Below are 15,793 nucleotides of genomic sequence, written 5' to 3'. Positions count from 1 at the left end.
GACATTTCACTGGACTCAAAGAAGCAAATCTTGATTTTCTTTTTAGAGTTAAAAAATAAATAATAATAATAATAATAATTAATAATTAAACCGTGGGATTCAATTTCAGTCCTGATCTTAAATCTTATGTATCGTGCTAAAAACTGTTTAAGCAATGAATGTAAACCAACATTGTGTTTGTATAGCACTGGCCCGTTTAATATATAACCGTTACCATGGAAATTACTTACTCATAGTTGGGAATCTTCTCAGCGAGACCAAAGTCTCCAACCACTGCAGTGTAGCAGTTCTCATCGGACTTGATCAGGCAGTTCTGAGGACAAACAGTGAGCACAAATTCCATTATGAGCTTCTAAAATGACTGACATTTATGAAGGGAAAGTGTCAGTGAATGCTCAGTCAGTCATACTTGAACTGAATCACAAATTAACTTGATGTACTGCATGTTGGTTGATTAGATTCAAGTCAAAGAGGTTTACACCCTGCATGACTCAAAGCACCACGTGGCTCAGTTTCAACCCGCAATACAAGAAACCGATACAGCCAGAGAATCCCAATAACGTCAAGTACTATTGCATGGAAACCAGGTCCCAACTCCTATGGTTTGAAGAAAATGCACTGGAACACACGTTACTGTATATAAATGCTGACTAGATCTATTATCTCTGTTTCAGAAAGGAAACAGTGCACCACATTTCGGACGCATCCATCCACAGTCAACTGCCACCCACTTTGGAGGTGAGGTCCCGGTGGAAGATGCCTTTGGAGTGCAGGTAGCCCAGGCCATTGGCGATCTCACAGGCCAGCTTGATCCTGGCTGCCCAGCTCAGAGGCTTGTTGCTGTCCAACAGCTGCTCCAGGTTCCCACCGTTGATGTACTGCAGAAAGGTCGAGAGGGGGAAAACAGAACAATTTAGGAAGGTTTCAAATGAAAGTTCAGGAGAAAGTTGTCCTCTGTCACAGGCTTTCACCTTGATGTGAGCAAAAGCTGGGTAGGAAAAAGTACACATTATCAGTAAATGTACACTATTGAAGTCAATGACTATCGTGTACATACTCTACATGAGTTATTGAGATATGAAGTAATGTTCTGTACAGACATTGTTACAGCATCCTGTTGGTCATTTGGGGCCATGCCCCGCCCCATTCAGGAAGACCGGTCAAAGTCAAATCGACTTACTCTGAGCGCTCTAAACATAGATTGATGCTAATGCCAAGCACAGCTGAGGACAATGACAGACAAGACTGCCTGCCTACAAGAAAGCTTGCAGAAAAATCCACTCAGTAGTTTTAAAAGTAGCTCTGTCGGCTCAGAAGAGGCTTGGCTGTCCCACAGAGAACTAGCCTAACCTATATCATGTAGAATGATTAATCCATCCACAAAACAAAAATGTGGAAAATAACTACGGAGAGAAATTAAAGTAGATAAGGGTCACGAAAAGAGAGACTGGGGTCCCTGGACTGACCAGACTTCTCTGGGCCTCCCTTGTGATTCTAGACGGGTGTGTTTTAGGTTTCTTGGCAAACTGTCAATGAATACATTGAGGACTTCTAGAAAAGAGAATATTAGTCAAAACGCGTCTGTCTTCCCCCAGTTGGAACTGTAAATAAATGATGTATGTGAACGAAGACTAAACTACCTTAGCCTGTACCTTTAACAGCTTAACCTTTCAATGGAATTTAGCCTGCCCAAAGCGGAGGTTAAAGCATCACACACATTTGACTTGTGCTGCAGTCTTCTACCTTTGTTCAGGTAGAATATTGGAAGTAGGCCTAATAATAAGTCAACCTAGAAAACACACCAACTTGTGTGTGTGCGTGCGTCATTTGGTCTTACGCGCTGAAAGGCCACCGCGCTGTAATACTGGCTCCCCCTGCCCTGCAGCCCATCCCCAAACCAATTCCAGACGCAGGAGAGGATTATAGCTTGTTTGCCTTCCTCTGTAGCCCCCCGCATCTGTCTGCCAGCCTAGCGCTCCACTAGGAGCCTCCACTTCACAGGGGTAAAGCCCAGACAAATCCTGCTGCCAGTCGGTCAGTGCGGACATGATCCACTCCATGCACCCTGTGGGTTGAGGCGACAGTCTCCAGATCAGATGAATGAGCCAAGGCCAAAAGTTAGGCACACAAGTAAGGTTACAAGGCCACATCAACTCACCTCCACCCCAAACCCTGACAAGGTAACCTGGAGAAGGGAAGGCCATTAACACATGATCACAGAGAGCAAGAGTAGCAGACTGGAGGATAAAAAGGGCAGAACCCAGGCAGTGAAAATGTGACTAAACAGGATATGTTGATGGAGAAACAAATCTAGCAATGTTTTCCACAAGCGCCGGCTGTCGGCTAAATGGACGATAAAACACAGTCAGCTGGCTACTTTTCCCCCACTTCATTAAACTAGGCTTCTTTTCATTTAAATGTTTAAATTGGCTAGTCAGAAAAGTCTGTATAGCCTTTTTCCACTAGAATGAACGATATGCATCTTGTAGTGATCTATTGATAGCACAGGCCCCTGTCAGTCAAAGCCAAACTTCTGGTTTGCCAGTCTGCTGTCTCACCTGCCGCTCGGTACCGGTGTTATTTTTGTGCGCTGTGGTTGGCTGCGGTAACATTTCTTTTCACGGAGGAGGGAGAGCATGATGCTTATTCGTCGTCTCCTGTGAGTGAATTTATGTCCCATGTAATGTAAGTGGTAAAGATGAGTTGGAATCCACGTAATTATTGTTTTATGGCACATTCACTTACATTCTCTTTTGCGTGTTTAGCCAGCCACAGAATCGGTGGTCATATAGGCCATTACTGTTATTTGATTGGAAGACCAAACAGCTTGTGCTGAGTAGTTCATAAAAGGTGTCAAACAGACTGAATAAAGTCAAATCTCCTATATCCTGCTTTTCAATTCATGAATCATACAAACGTAGTTATATGTCCATGGCTTCAGGACATGTAAAACAAATATCTTGTTTGTATTCTCCTAGGAGTCGAAGCCCACGTCGAGACCTGCCGGTGACCGCTAAAGTGACTCGTCAGCGTAGCCCCTGGTGTAGCCTAGTGATGGGTTGTTTGTGAACGGACGGAATTCGTTTTGCCCATTCTAACGTTCAATCGTACAGTAACTGAATGCCCGGATGCCTTTTTGCTAGCTTTATATAGCAAGCCATTGCTAAGTGACTGAACTGGCCATTGAGTGTAGAATGGTGTGTAGACAGTATATTGATAGGAAAGGTGTACAGCAGTAGTTATATAGGATGAGCCATAACTAGAATATAGTTTATACATACAAAGTGGGTAAAACAGTATGTAAACATGATTAAAGGGACCAGTGTTCAATGACTATGTACATAGAACAAAGCAGTCTCTAATGTGCAGGGCAGAGTACTGGTGGTAGCTGGCTAGAACAGTGATTAAGGATCAGAGCAGGGTACTGGGTGGTAGCTGGCTAGAACAGTGATTAAGGTTCAGGGCAAGGTACTGGGTGGTAGCTGGCTAGAACAGTGATTAAGGTTCAGGGCAGGGTGCTGGGCGTCTAGTGGTGACTATTTAACGGTCTGATGGCCTGGAGACAGAATCTGTTTATCAGGTCTCAGCTTTGATGCACCTGTACGGTCTCTCCTCCTACTAGATGGATGAACAGGTCGTGGCTCGGGTCTTCTTGGCCTTCCTGTGACACCAGGTGCTGTAGATGTCCTGGAAGGAAGGCAGTGTGCCCCTGGTGATGTGTTGGGCTGACCGTACCATCCTCTGGAGAGCCCTGCAGTTGTGGGCAGTGTAGTTGTCGTACCAGGCGGAGATACAGCCCGACAGAACTTTGTGAGGGTCTTTATGGGTCAAGCCACATTTCTTTAGTCTCCTGAGGTTGAAGAGGCGCTGTGGAGGGACCATTTCAGGTCCTCCGTGATGTGCATGCTGAGGAACTTGAAGCTTTTGACCCTCTCCACTGTGGCCTCGATGTGGTGGGGGCGTGCGCTCTCTGCTGTTGACGTTGAGGGAGAGGTTATTTTCCTAGCACCACTCCCAGGGCTTTCGCCAGGGCTCTCACCTACACCATATAATCTGTCATCATTGTTGGTAAACAGGCCTACCACTGTTGTCGTCAGAAAAGTTGATGATTGAGTTTGTTCTGTGTAGAAAAGTCCATGTTTAACACCTGTTTTATTGTTCAAATCATACCTGTCGGTCTATTCATGGGCACCTGACTTTGTATAAAAGCGGAGGTGCGCAAAATCAGAAAATGTTTGCATAATTTTATTTTCTTAAATAGATTCCCTATTGAGAAACAATATGTTACTTGACAGAACACAACCTTTTTTCTTAGATTTTAACCACAATAAACTACATTGAAAGGGTAGACTAGACTATTTTTTCTGTCTAGATTAGTAATCTACTGCCTTCCATCAATGTCTCACCCACAGTGATTGATTGACAGGCAAAACAGTTAATGGGATAGATCATCCATATTACCCTAAGTGTCCATAGCAGCAGAGACACTAAAATACATCATTTTAACAAACATTGTGGTAATTCATATCTTGCAGTAAAACTAAACATGACTTGAATCTCAAGAGAAGACCGGTTTAATGTTGAAAAAGGTCATCTTACTTAGAAGATAGTAGCCTAGGCCTGGACAATATCCAAAACAACTAACATGCATAAAACACTGTTCTAGGCAGGTGCAACTCTTAGAAATCATTAACTGATACACTTTGCTGAAGACAAGGCTTTCCCTGAGCCTTCCTGAATTAAAGCTAAGAAAGCCAGAAAGGAAATGGGAATTAATTGTCTCTTGTGACCACTGCAACAGCTTCAAATAATGGTCTAATCCCCCCAGTGGCTCATGGATTACCCAGATTATAATGCTCCTAATCGGTCTTTGCCTAATGTGTAAACGAGGTCTGTCAGGCAGTGGGAAGCAGAGCAGAGGTTACTGTGCCAACCCGATGGGCCCTGGCAGGGCCAGCGGAGTCAAAGGGTGTTTTGATCGGAGGAGCAGGGCTTTACAAGAAGCAGGGCTTTTACAAGGAGCAGGGCTTTTACAAGGAGCAAGTGATTCTAAATGGAAAAATGTAGGCACACTAAGAAATGTACGAACACAATGAAAAATATGAGGTAATAAAGCTACAATCCTTCATTTTTCTAGGCGCACTGGTCCTCCTAAATTAAGATTCTAGGTCACACAGCAAAATATTTAGGCATATGTGGGAATAAAATGGTCACACTGTAGAGCCCTGATGAGTGATTGCATCTCTAAGCCTGTGGCTGCACGGTAACTTGACTCTTCATTTCCTACCATGGAGACTCGTCAGGCCCGTTGCTAAGGCCAGGATCCAGCCAGAGCAGACAGTGCTGGTAGCTAGCAGCTAGTTCTGTTTATACAGCAGTAGCAGCAGAACATAACCCCATGATGCCATGTTTTCAGTATTCACAGCCTGGCTTGAGGCTGCTGACACCACAGCCCCAGGAGACTGGTGGGTGAGAAGTTTCCCCTCTCTCCCAGTCTTCATCTCCATGGATCCACATATTGGATAACTTCCTGCTATCATTCACTTCACACGAGTGCTTGGGCTCAGATGGGGCAGTCAGTCGTAAAGCTACTCCCCTTACTAATCGACGCTTATCATTAGCACAGGGCTATCTATTTGGATTACATGGACACACCGACTCAGGTTAAAAATAGGTCAAGCTATTTTGTGCACAATTTGACAGAAATATAAAACATAACCCTTAGCCCTAATGGAACCCATCCCCTGGCTTTTCATTGAGAACATCAACACAGCTTTATTTGCTCACATGTAAACTATGCAGGGAAACACAAGGTTCTTTCAATTACAGGTTGCTGTCCTTCTGGGCGAAGCGGCACTGTTTAGTGTTCACCTGAAGAAAATTCACAATACCTTTTCATTATAATCATGGCTATGAGGTCACCTTTCAGTGGGTTATACTTATCTCAGACTTACATGACATAACAAGCTGACCATTCTGCAACAGGACTCAATGAGCAACATGACAGTATTAGCTACATTACAAGTAAAAAGCATGTAGGCCTATACTGATGCTAGAAAACCCATCATGTTTCTAGAATCACATTCCATGATAGAGTGGATGGAAAAACAGAATAAGACAGTGTGCCAACATCCCAACCTGAAACACGACAGCAGTCATGTTTCTGAGGTGTAGGCCCATCTATACAAGGCTCTAAGTCACAAAGACGAACAGTGGTTCCTCTTACCTCAGTCAGAGCATGGAGCTGGCCTTCCTGAACACACACACCCATGAACCTAGAGGAAGACAAAGACATCAGTCAGTTATTGTTTCTATGTATAATGAACATTTCATGAGCTGAAATAAAAGAAAAAAGCCCAGACATTTTCCATACGAACAAAAAGCTTATTTCTGTCAAATTGTGCACACAAATGTGTTTACATCCCTGTTAGTGAGAATTGTTCCTTTGCCATGATAATCCAGCCACCTGACAGGTGTGGCATATCAAGACGCTGAAGAAACAGCATGATCATTACACAGGTGCACCTTGTACTGGGGACAATACAACGCCACTAAAATGTGCAGTTGCCACACAACAATGTCCACCAGAGCTGTTGACAGAGAATCAAATATTTATTTCTCTACCATAAGCTGCCTCCAACGTCGTTTGAGAGACTTTGGCATTACATCCAACCGACTTCACAACCGCAGACCACGTGTAATCACGCCAGCCCAGGACCTCCACTTCCGGCTTGTTCACTTGCGGGATCGGCTGAGACCAGCCACCCGGACAGCTAATGAAACTGACAATTATTTCGGTCTTCAATTAACTTCTACGGGATCGGTCCCCCCCCCACGGGACGGTTGAGCTAACGTGCACTAATGTGATTAGCATGACATTGTAAGTAACAAGAACATTTCCCAGGACATAGACATGTCTTATATGGGCAGAAAGCTTAAATGCTTGTTAAATCTAACTGCACTGTCCAATTTACAAAGGTAAAATGTAGCATAGTTTTGTTTGATAAAATACATTTTTAAATTCAAATGTAGGAACTGGGTTCTACAGTTTGAACCCCCTTGGCTGCACCCCTGCCCAGTCATGGGAAATCCATATATTAGGACCTAATTTTTTTTTTTTTTTAAATGGACTCATTTCCTCATATAAACTATAACTCAGTAACAGCATTGAAATTGTTGCGTTTATATTGTTGTTCAGTAGATTTACCACAAAATACCATGAGAGATATGTGGTGGATGCATATTTATGGCTCTCCTGTTATGCTCTTCTCATGTTGACATGACAAAGCTAAGCTATGGGGTCTAGAGTTTAAGATTTGAGTGGGTCTATATGTAGCTCAAAAAAGTTAATTATCTGGCCCAAGGACGACAGCAAAGTCCTTTCGAGAGCAAAAAGACAAATCTCTTGGTGGTTAAATACTTCTGCACTGGAAGAAAAGACCCAACAAGAGCAGTGCAAACAAGAAAGTCATTTCTAGGGGGAAACAAGGCTCACTCTCCTGACCCACATTCCATCTCTTTTTCTCCCTCTTTTTTTGAGCCACTGCATCCAAATCTTAAGAGGCTGGAGTCACAGTCAAGGCCGTCTGTTTTTGGAAATGACAAACTGGTTGTATGAATATCCTAACACACGAGCCAGGCTGTACACACAGCGAGTGTTGGCGCCCCCGAGTTATGACCCAATAAATGCAAGACAGAGGGTTCTTCGAAGGGTTTCTCAGACAAAGAACCCCTCAGAATTCTCGTCAGCCAACCAACACAGAACTAACTGCCACAAAGCTGTGATTGTAACACAGCACACACAGACCATCTCTTTCCTACCCACCACCTACAGCAGAATGTGAGCTCTGTAGTGTGTATCATGCAAAGCCTAGGTCAGCCTAATCCATTTGAGGATAGGAAATTCAGATTGTTCCATATTATTGTCCATGACAACATAAAACATTGTCATACAATAATAAATCCCAAACTATTTGTTCTATCATGATGAGTTTGGTCAAATATGTATGTGTGCCGATTTTGCAGGCTCCCAACTTAATATGAAAATAAACGGCTTTGGTGAGAAGTGAAAAGGGAAAGGTTGTTCCTCATAAGGGAATTCATGTCAATAAAATTCAAACTCAAGATGTTGTTCCAGAAAATCCATTGTTAAATACTGTGGAACAGCGGAGATCAAGGTCACACCCCATACATAAAATGTATGCACGTATTACTGTCATTTGCTTTGGATAAAAGAGTCTGCTAAATGGCATATTTTTAAGCAATAAGGCATGAGGGGGTGTGGTATATGGCCAATATACCACGGTTAAGGGCTGTTCTTATGTACGACGCAACACTGAGTGTCTGGAGACAGCCCTTAGCCGTGGAATATTGGCCATATACCACAAACCCCAGAGGTGCCTTATTGCTATTATAAAAAGTGATTACAAACATAATTAGAACAGTAAAAATAAAATGTTGTGTCATGCCTGTGGTATACGTTCTGATATACCACGGATTTCAGCCAATCAGCATTCAGGGCTCGAACCGCCCAGTTCATCATATTATTTATTACCCCACTGATTCCATTAAAGGGGAGGCTAATGTCAATTTGACAGAAAGCTACAGATCAAAGTATCTTTCAAAGATGAAGGATTCACAAATGACAAAAGGGGATTAGGCCATCAGTCAGTAAGAAAATGACACCATTTCTGAATATGGCACCATAACTGAACTTTTCCAGCCCTGTATTGTACCCATTTTTTGAGTAGCCCCTTGAGATTGTTATTAAAAAGCTGGGATAATTTAATCAGTAACTCACCAAGAATGAAAAAGAATTGTATAATATCGCAGAAGGCATTTTAGTTCCGTTTCTCCAAAAGGACAGATTGATATTCAAACTATACAAAAATTGAGGATGGTGCCGTGCCAAAAAAAAAAAAAAAAAAAAAAAAAATCAACTGTCCAAAATGTAGTGGAACAGATGTTTTGTTTCCTGGAGGTCACCTGAGGATGTTGGGATGGGACAGTCTGTTCATCAGTTGGACTTCTCTCAGCATGTTGGCGCGGTTACTGCTCAGTTTGTTCATCTTCAGAGCCATCACCTGGCCCGACACTCTGTGGCGCACCTGCAACAAACACAACAATCCAGTCATTTAGACATTATCTGAATGCTTCTCTTTAACACTACCGTTCCCTTATCAATATTCCCTTATCATGGGGACACTTCTCTATTATCGTTGTTCCAAGACCATGGAGAAGGGTTCTCTTTCTGCAGCAAAATGAATGTCCTTCCACATTCAGAACCATAACAACGGGAAGTAAAACAGTCCATTTCTCCTGTGAATTAGATCAGTCACTGGCCTTCCTTGCAGCATTAACTCCAATGTGATCAAAGATGAGTGGCTGGCTTTCATCCACACATTGGTGCACTAGAAAGAATACTGAGCCGAGGCCAAGAATATGAATGTTGTGATATGTAACCTAGGTGTTAGCCTATCACAACTACCTAAAATGTAACCTTTTTCTTTTGCAGAGAAGGCAGAACACTTTTCTAACTACAACAATACAAACATCAATCTGATCGTTGGGAAATAGTTTTATTTGCTTCCTCAAAGCCATAACAACCACAGGAAGTTATGAGTCAGGGTGAGAAAAATAAGCTGTATCTGCTACTGCTCACTTCCTCCAGATGAAATATTAAGACACTGAAACCAGTGAATAAGAAGTTAAAGTCTCAACTCAGGTCGGTCTGCGAGTACAGTAACAGATACAATGCCTATCTGGTTATATAGCTAGTTTACAGGTTACATTTGTTGGAGAGCGGAGATAAAAGGAAGTTTGAGGTACAGAAAAGGGAAGCAAGCCGATCTAGGCCTTATTTACATAGCACTTGGATGAGTATCCAGTTCATAGTGCTTCTTTAGCCACTCTTGAAGTTCTAGTACAAAGGTGCAGCTAGTCTTCCCTGTAGGAGAGGAGCAGGCAGCAGATGGCCTCCTCTAGACCACCTCCCCCAGTCCCATCCTCTGCCCACCAGGAGAGAGAGTGCAGCCTGGCTCAAACAAAGACCCATAATGTTGCCCCAGCAAGACCCTGCACCTCCAATCTGTTCCATCAATCCAGCTAGCCTCCTCAATACCTAGCCCTGTAGACAGGACACACAGTCGAAGACAAACAGATAATTATTTTATGTAGATCCATTGTCCCCTTGCTGAGACAAATATGGAACTCTCATTACACAGGAAACATTTGTGTCCGTTAAGCATTTAGAGAAGCAAGTCTGAGGCAACGAGGGTCAATATTGCAAGTGAGAAGCAACAAGGGTAAATATTGTTGTACTAATAGAGCTGAAGTCATAATTTTGACTTGAGAAAACAGCTGCAATATAACAATATTATGGCCCCAAGGATTAAACAGCACCTTTTAAAACATGGTTGAACATGTGTGTGAATAAAGGAAGCTTTTTCTTAAGGTTTGTTCAACAAGGACTATTTGTAAAGGCCCCAGTCATATTCAGGTTGGATGGGCATTCCCTCCCTAAAATACATGGTGTGATGACAGCCCCCTCAGGCAGCCTGGGGCAGGACCCTATACGCTGCCCTTCCCCCACCAAGTCAGCACTGGGTCCTTTGCATTAACCCTTTGACTCCAATGAGCAGTGATTGAGTAGTTCTAAGGCAGACCACTGTGGCCATGCTCTGAAGCGGCCATTAGATTACTATGCATCACAGCTCCAGACATAGCGACACTTCTATACCTTTCTGTAATTAGGCTAGTTTCCTGTTTGAGCTTAGAAACTAATCTGAATTCTATTTCCAGTCCATTAGTATGCATTGACTCATACATACAGATGGAAAGGAAATAGTATGACTAAGATAGAGGCATGAGATAGAAAGTGCTGACATTGTGGTGGTTGTGACAACATCAATATAGAATGCCCTGACTCCGACTTTTCAGTAGGTGAAGATGAAGTCTATAGCCTATAACTAATTGAAAGTCCCTCATTGAAAGTAATTCACTTTCATGAGCGCTGACGCTGGTTGGAGGAAATTACAATGTGGGTTACACCAAAAGTGAATGTAGCTAACATGATCTCAAAATGTCAGTAAAGGAGTTGAACATCTAACCTCAACAGCCATATCTGTTGAAGTACCAACCCTGTCAGGTTGTTAGTGTAACGGACGATATAGCACTTAGACAGCCATTGTAGCCTAACGTCTAGGCGCCATCATAAACCTCTTCAGCCCTTCTATATTTTCATGTCGTAACCAGAGCGACGTGGAAATAAAGGGCTTTTCGCACGTCCCATATCAGTCGATTGTGAGACAATAGCCTAGATCAATGTAATAAGGAGCGGCCACAGTATCTGTGTGCTAGAGGTGTTCACGGATCCACCTGTACTCGAATACCTGAGACCCAATCTAGAATTCTAAATAATGTCACAGGTATGAGTTGGATCTGATTGATACGGGCATGTGTCATTTTAACTGACTTATCCGGAAGGCCCTGTACATATCAGAACGCGACTGCTGTGCGTGCGCGAGGGAGAAATTGGATCATTTATGCCGCTGCTCTTGATTTTCATGAAAGTGGAGAGTGGTGCATTTAGCTTGTTTTTGTTGCCCAATCATAGTCCTCAAAGCGACAATAGGCTACAGTCAGCCTCTGCGTGTTTAAAAAGAGATATGTATACATGCATGCGCACACACACAAATGTTTGGACACCTACTCATTCAAGGGTTTCTCTTTATTTGTACTATTTTCGACATTGGAGAATAGTGAAGACATCAAAAATAGGAAAATACAAATTTAAATCACATAGTAACCAAAAGAAAAAAAAAAAGTGTTAAGTAGCCAGCCTTCGCCTTGATGACAGCTTTGCACACTCTTGGCATTCTCTCAACCAGCTTCATGAGGTAGTCACCTGGAATTAATTTCAATTGACAGGTGTGCCTTGTTAAAAGTTTGAGCCAATCAGTTGTGTTGTGACAAGGTATACTGAAGACAGCCCTATTTGGGAAAAGACCAAGTCCATATAATGGCAACAACAGTCCATCATTATTTTAAGACATGAATGTCAGTCAATACAGAACATTTCAATCACTTTGAAAGTTTCTTAAAATGCAGTCGCAATAACCATCAAGCTCTGATGAAACGGTCTCTCATGAGGACTATCACAAGAAAAACCCAGAATTACCTCTGTTAGAGTTAACTGCACCTCAGATTGCAGCCCAAATAAATTCTTCAGAGTTCAAGTAACAGACATCAACTGCTCAAATCAAATTTTATTTGTCACATACACATGGTTAGCAGACGTTAATGCGAGTGTAGCGAAATGCTTGTGCTTCTAGTTCCAACAATGCAGTAATAACGAACAAGTAATCTAACAATTCCAAAAAAACTACTGTCTTATACACAGTGTAAGGGGATAAGGAATATGTACATAAGGATATATGAATGAGTGATGGTACAGAGCAGCATAGGCAAGATACAGTAGATGATATCGAGTACAGTATATACATATGAGATGAGTATGTAAACCAAGTGGCATAGTTAAAGTGGCTAGTGATACATGTATTACATAAGGATGCAGTCGATGATATAGAGTACAGTATCTACGTATGCATATGAGATGAATAATGTAGGGTAAGTAACATTATATAAGGTAGCATTGTTTAAAGTGGCTAGTGATATATTTACATCATTTCCCATCAATTCCCATTATTAAAGTGGCTGGAGTAGAGTCAGTGTCATTGACAGTGTGTTGGCAGTAGCCACTCAATGTTAGTGGTGGCTGTTTAACAGTCTGATGGCCTTGAGATAGAAGCTGTTTTTCAGTCTCTCGGTCCCAGCTTTGATGCACCTGTACTGACCTTGCCTTCTGGATGACAGCGGGGTGAACAGGCAGTGGCTCGGGTGGTTGATGTCCTTGATGATCTTTATGGCCTTCCTGTAGCATCGGGTGGTGTAGGTGTCCTGGAGGGCAGGTAGTTTGCCCCCGGTGATGCGTTGTGCAGACCTCACTACCCTCACTACCCTCTTACGGTTGAGGGCGGTGCAGTTGCCATACCAGGCGGTGATACAGCCCGCCAGGATGCTCTCGATTGTGCATCTGTAGAAGTTTGTGAGTGCTTTTGGTGACAAGCCGAATTTCTTCAGCCTCCTGAGGTTGAAGAGGCGCTGCTGCGCCTTCCTCACGATGCTGTCTGTGTGAGTGGACCAGTTCAGTTTGTCTGTGATGTGTATGCCGAGGAACTTAAAACTTGCTACCCTCTCCACTACTGTTCCATCGATGTGGATGGGGGGTGTTCCCTCTGCTGTTTCCTGAAGTCCACAATCATCTCCTTAGTTTTGTTGACGTTGAGTGTGAGGTTATTTTCCTGACACCACACTCCGAGGGCCCTCACCTCCTCCCTGTAGGCCGTCTCGTCGTTGTTGGTAATCAAGCCTACCACTGTTGTGTCGTCCGCAAACTTGATGATTGAGTTGGAGGCGTGCATGGCCACGCAGTCGTGGGTGAACAGGGAGTACAGGAGAGGGCTCAGAACGCACCCTTGTGGGGCCCCAGTGTTGAGGATCAGCGGGGAGGAGATGTTGTTGCCTACCCTCACCACCTGGGGGCAGCCCGTCAGGAAGTCCAGAACCCAGTTGCACAGGGCGGGGTCGAGACCCAGGGTCTCGAGCTTGATGACGAGCTTGGAGGGTACTATGGTGTTGAATGCTGAGCTGTAGTCGATGAACAGCATTCTCACATAGGTATTCCTCTTGTCCAGATGGGTTAGGGCAGTGTGCAGTGTGGTTGAGATTGCATCGTCTGTGGACCTATTTGGGCGGTAAGCAAATTGGAGTGGGTCAAGGGTGTCAGGTAGGGTGGAGGTGATATGGTCCTTGACTAGTCTCTCAAAGCACTTCATGATGACGGATGTGAGTGCTACGGGGCGGTAGTCGTTTAGCTCAGTTACCTTAGCTTTCTTGGGAACAGGAACAATGGTGGCCCTCTTGAAGCATGTGGGAACAACAGACTGGTATAGGGATTGATTGAATATGTCCGTAAACACACCGGCCAGCTGGTCTGAGGAGACTATGTGAATCAGCCCTTGTTGGCCGAATTGCTGCAAAGAAACCACTACTAAAAGGACACCAATAAGAAGAAGAGACTTGCTTGGGCCAAGAAACATGAGCAATGGACATTAGACCGGTGGAAATCTGTCCTTTGGTCTGATGAATTCAAATGTGAGATTTTTGGTTCCAACCACTGTCTTTGTGAGACGCAGAGAAGGTGAACGGATGATCTCTGCATGTGTCGTTCCCACCATGAAGCATAGAGGAGGAGATGTGATGGTGTTGGGGTGCTTTGCTGGTGACATTGTCAGTGATTTATTTAGAATTCAAGCTACACTTAACCAGCATGGCTACCACAGCATTCTGCAGCGATAAGCCATCCCATCTGGTTCGCGCTTAGTGGGACTATCATTTGTTTCTCAACAGGACAATGACCCAACACACCTCCAGGCTATGTAAGGGCTACTTGACCACAGAGTAATGGAGTGCTGCTTTAGATGACCTGGCCTCCACAATCACCTGACCTCAACCCAATTGAGATGGCTTAGGATGAGTTGGACCGCAGAATGAAGGAAAAACAGCCAACAAGTACTCAGCATATGTGGGAACTCCTTCAAGACTGTTGGAAAAGCATTCCAGGTGAAGCTGGTTGAGAGAATGCCAAGAATGTGCAAAGCTGTCAAGGCAAAGGGTGGCTACTTTAAGGAATCGAAAATACATTTTGATTTGTTGAACACTTTTTTGGTTACTACATGATTCCATGTGTTATTTCATAGTTGTGATGTATTCACTATTATTCTACAATGTAGAAAATAGTAAAAATAAAGAAAAACCTTTGAATGAGTAGCTGTGTCCAAACTTTTCACTGGTACTGTATGTATGTATGTTACACTACCGATCAAAGGTTTGGGGTCACTTAGAAATGTCCTCGTTTTTGAAAGACAAGCACATTTTTTGTCTATTAAAATAACATAAAATTGATCATAAATACAGCGTAGACATTGTTTATGTTGTAAATTACTATTGTAGCTGGAAACGGCAGATTTTTTGTGGAATATCTACATAGGCATACAAAGGCCCATTATCAGCAACCATCACTCCTGTAATCCAATGGCACGGTGTGTTAGCTAATCCAAGTTGATCATTTAAAAAAAAGGCATTTTAAAAAGGCTGATCATCAGAACCCTTTTGCAATTATGTTAGCACAGCTAAAAACTGTTGTCCTAATTAAAGAACCAATAAAACTGGCCTTCAGACTAGTTGAGTATCTGGAGCATCAGTGGGTTTGATTACAGACTCAAAATGTCCAGAAACAGAGACCTTTCCTCTGAAACTCGTCAGTCTATTCTTGTTCTGAGAAATGAAGGCTATTCCATGTGAGAAATTGCCAAGAAACTGAATCTCGTACAACACTGTACTACTCCCTTCACAAACAGTGCAAGCTGGCTCTAACCAGAATAGAAAGAGGAGTGGGAGGCCCCAGTGCACAACTGAGCAAGATGACAAGTACATAAGAGTGTCTAGTTTGAGAAACAGACGCCCCACAAGTCCTCAACTGACAGCTTCATTAAATAGTACCCGCAAAACACCAGTCTCAACGTCAACAGAGAAAAGGCAACTCCGGGATGCTGGCCTTCTAGGCAGAGTTGCAAAGAAAAAGCCAAATATTTTTTTTCACCTTTAACTAGGCAAGTCAGTTAAGAACAAATTCTTATTTTCAATGACGGCCTGTTCAGGGGCAGAACGACAG

The 15,793-nt window shown here is 43.2% G+C and overlaps 1 protein-coding gene across 2 annotated transcripts in view; it reads right to left on the bottom strand.

The window, feature by feature from the left end:
• Positions 1-15,793, bottom strand: part of LOC112260476 (dual specificity testis-specific protein kinase 2) — a 33,925-nt gene that overhangs the window by 7,279 nt on the left and 10,853 nt on the right. For both annotated transcript variants that reach the window (XM_024435622.2, XM_024435623.2), the window contains 4 exons: positions 8,986-9,107; positions 6,227-6,275; positions 732-878; positions 231-313 (listed from right to left, as the gene is read on the bottom strand). In XM_024435622.2, coding sequence (XP_024291390.1) covers positions 231-313; positions 732-878; positions 6,227-6,275; positions 8,986-9,107 — 401 coding nt within the window. The remainder of the gene's footprint in view (positions 1-230; positions 314-731; positions 879-6,226; positions 6,276-8,985; positions 9,108-15,793) is intronic.

The sequence above is a fragment of the Oncorhynchus tshawytscha genome, linkage group LG10, assembly GCF_018296145.1.
Source record: "Oncorhynchus tshawytscha isolate Ot180627B linkage group LG10, Otsh_v2.0, whole genome shotgun sequence".
NCBI lineage: Eukaryota > Metazoa > Chordata > Actinopteri > Salmoniformes > Salmonidae > Oncorhynchus > Oncorhynchus tshawytscha.
The sequence above is the reverse complement of the archived record's forward strand: the minus strand, read 5'-3'. Positions and strand labels throughout refer to the sequence as shown.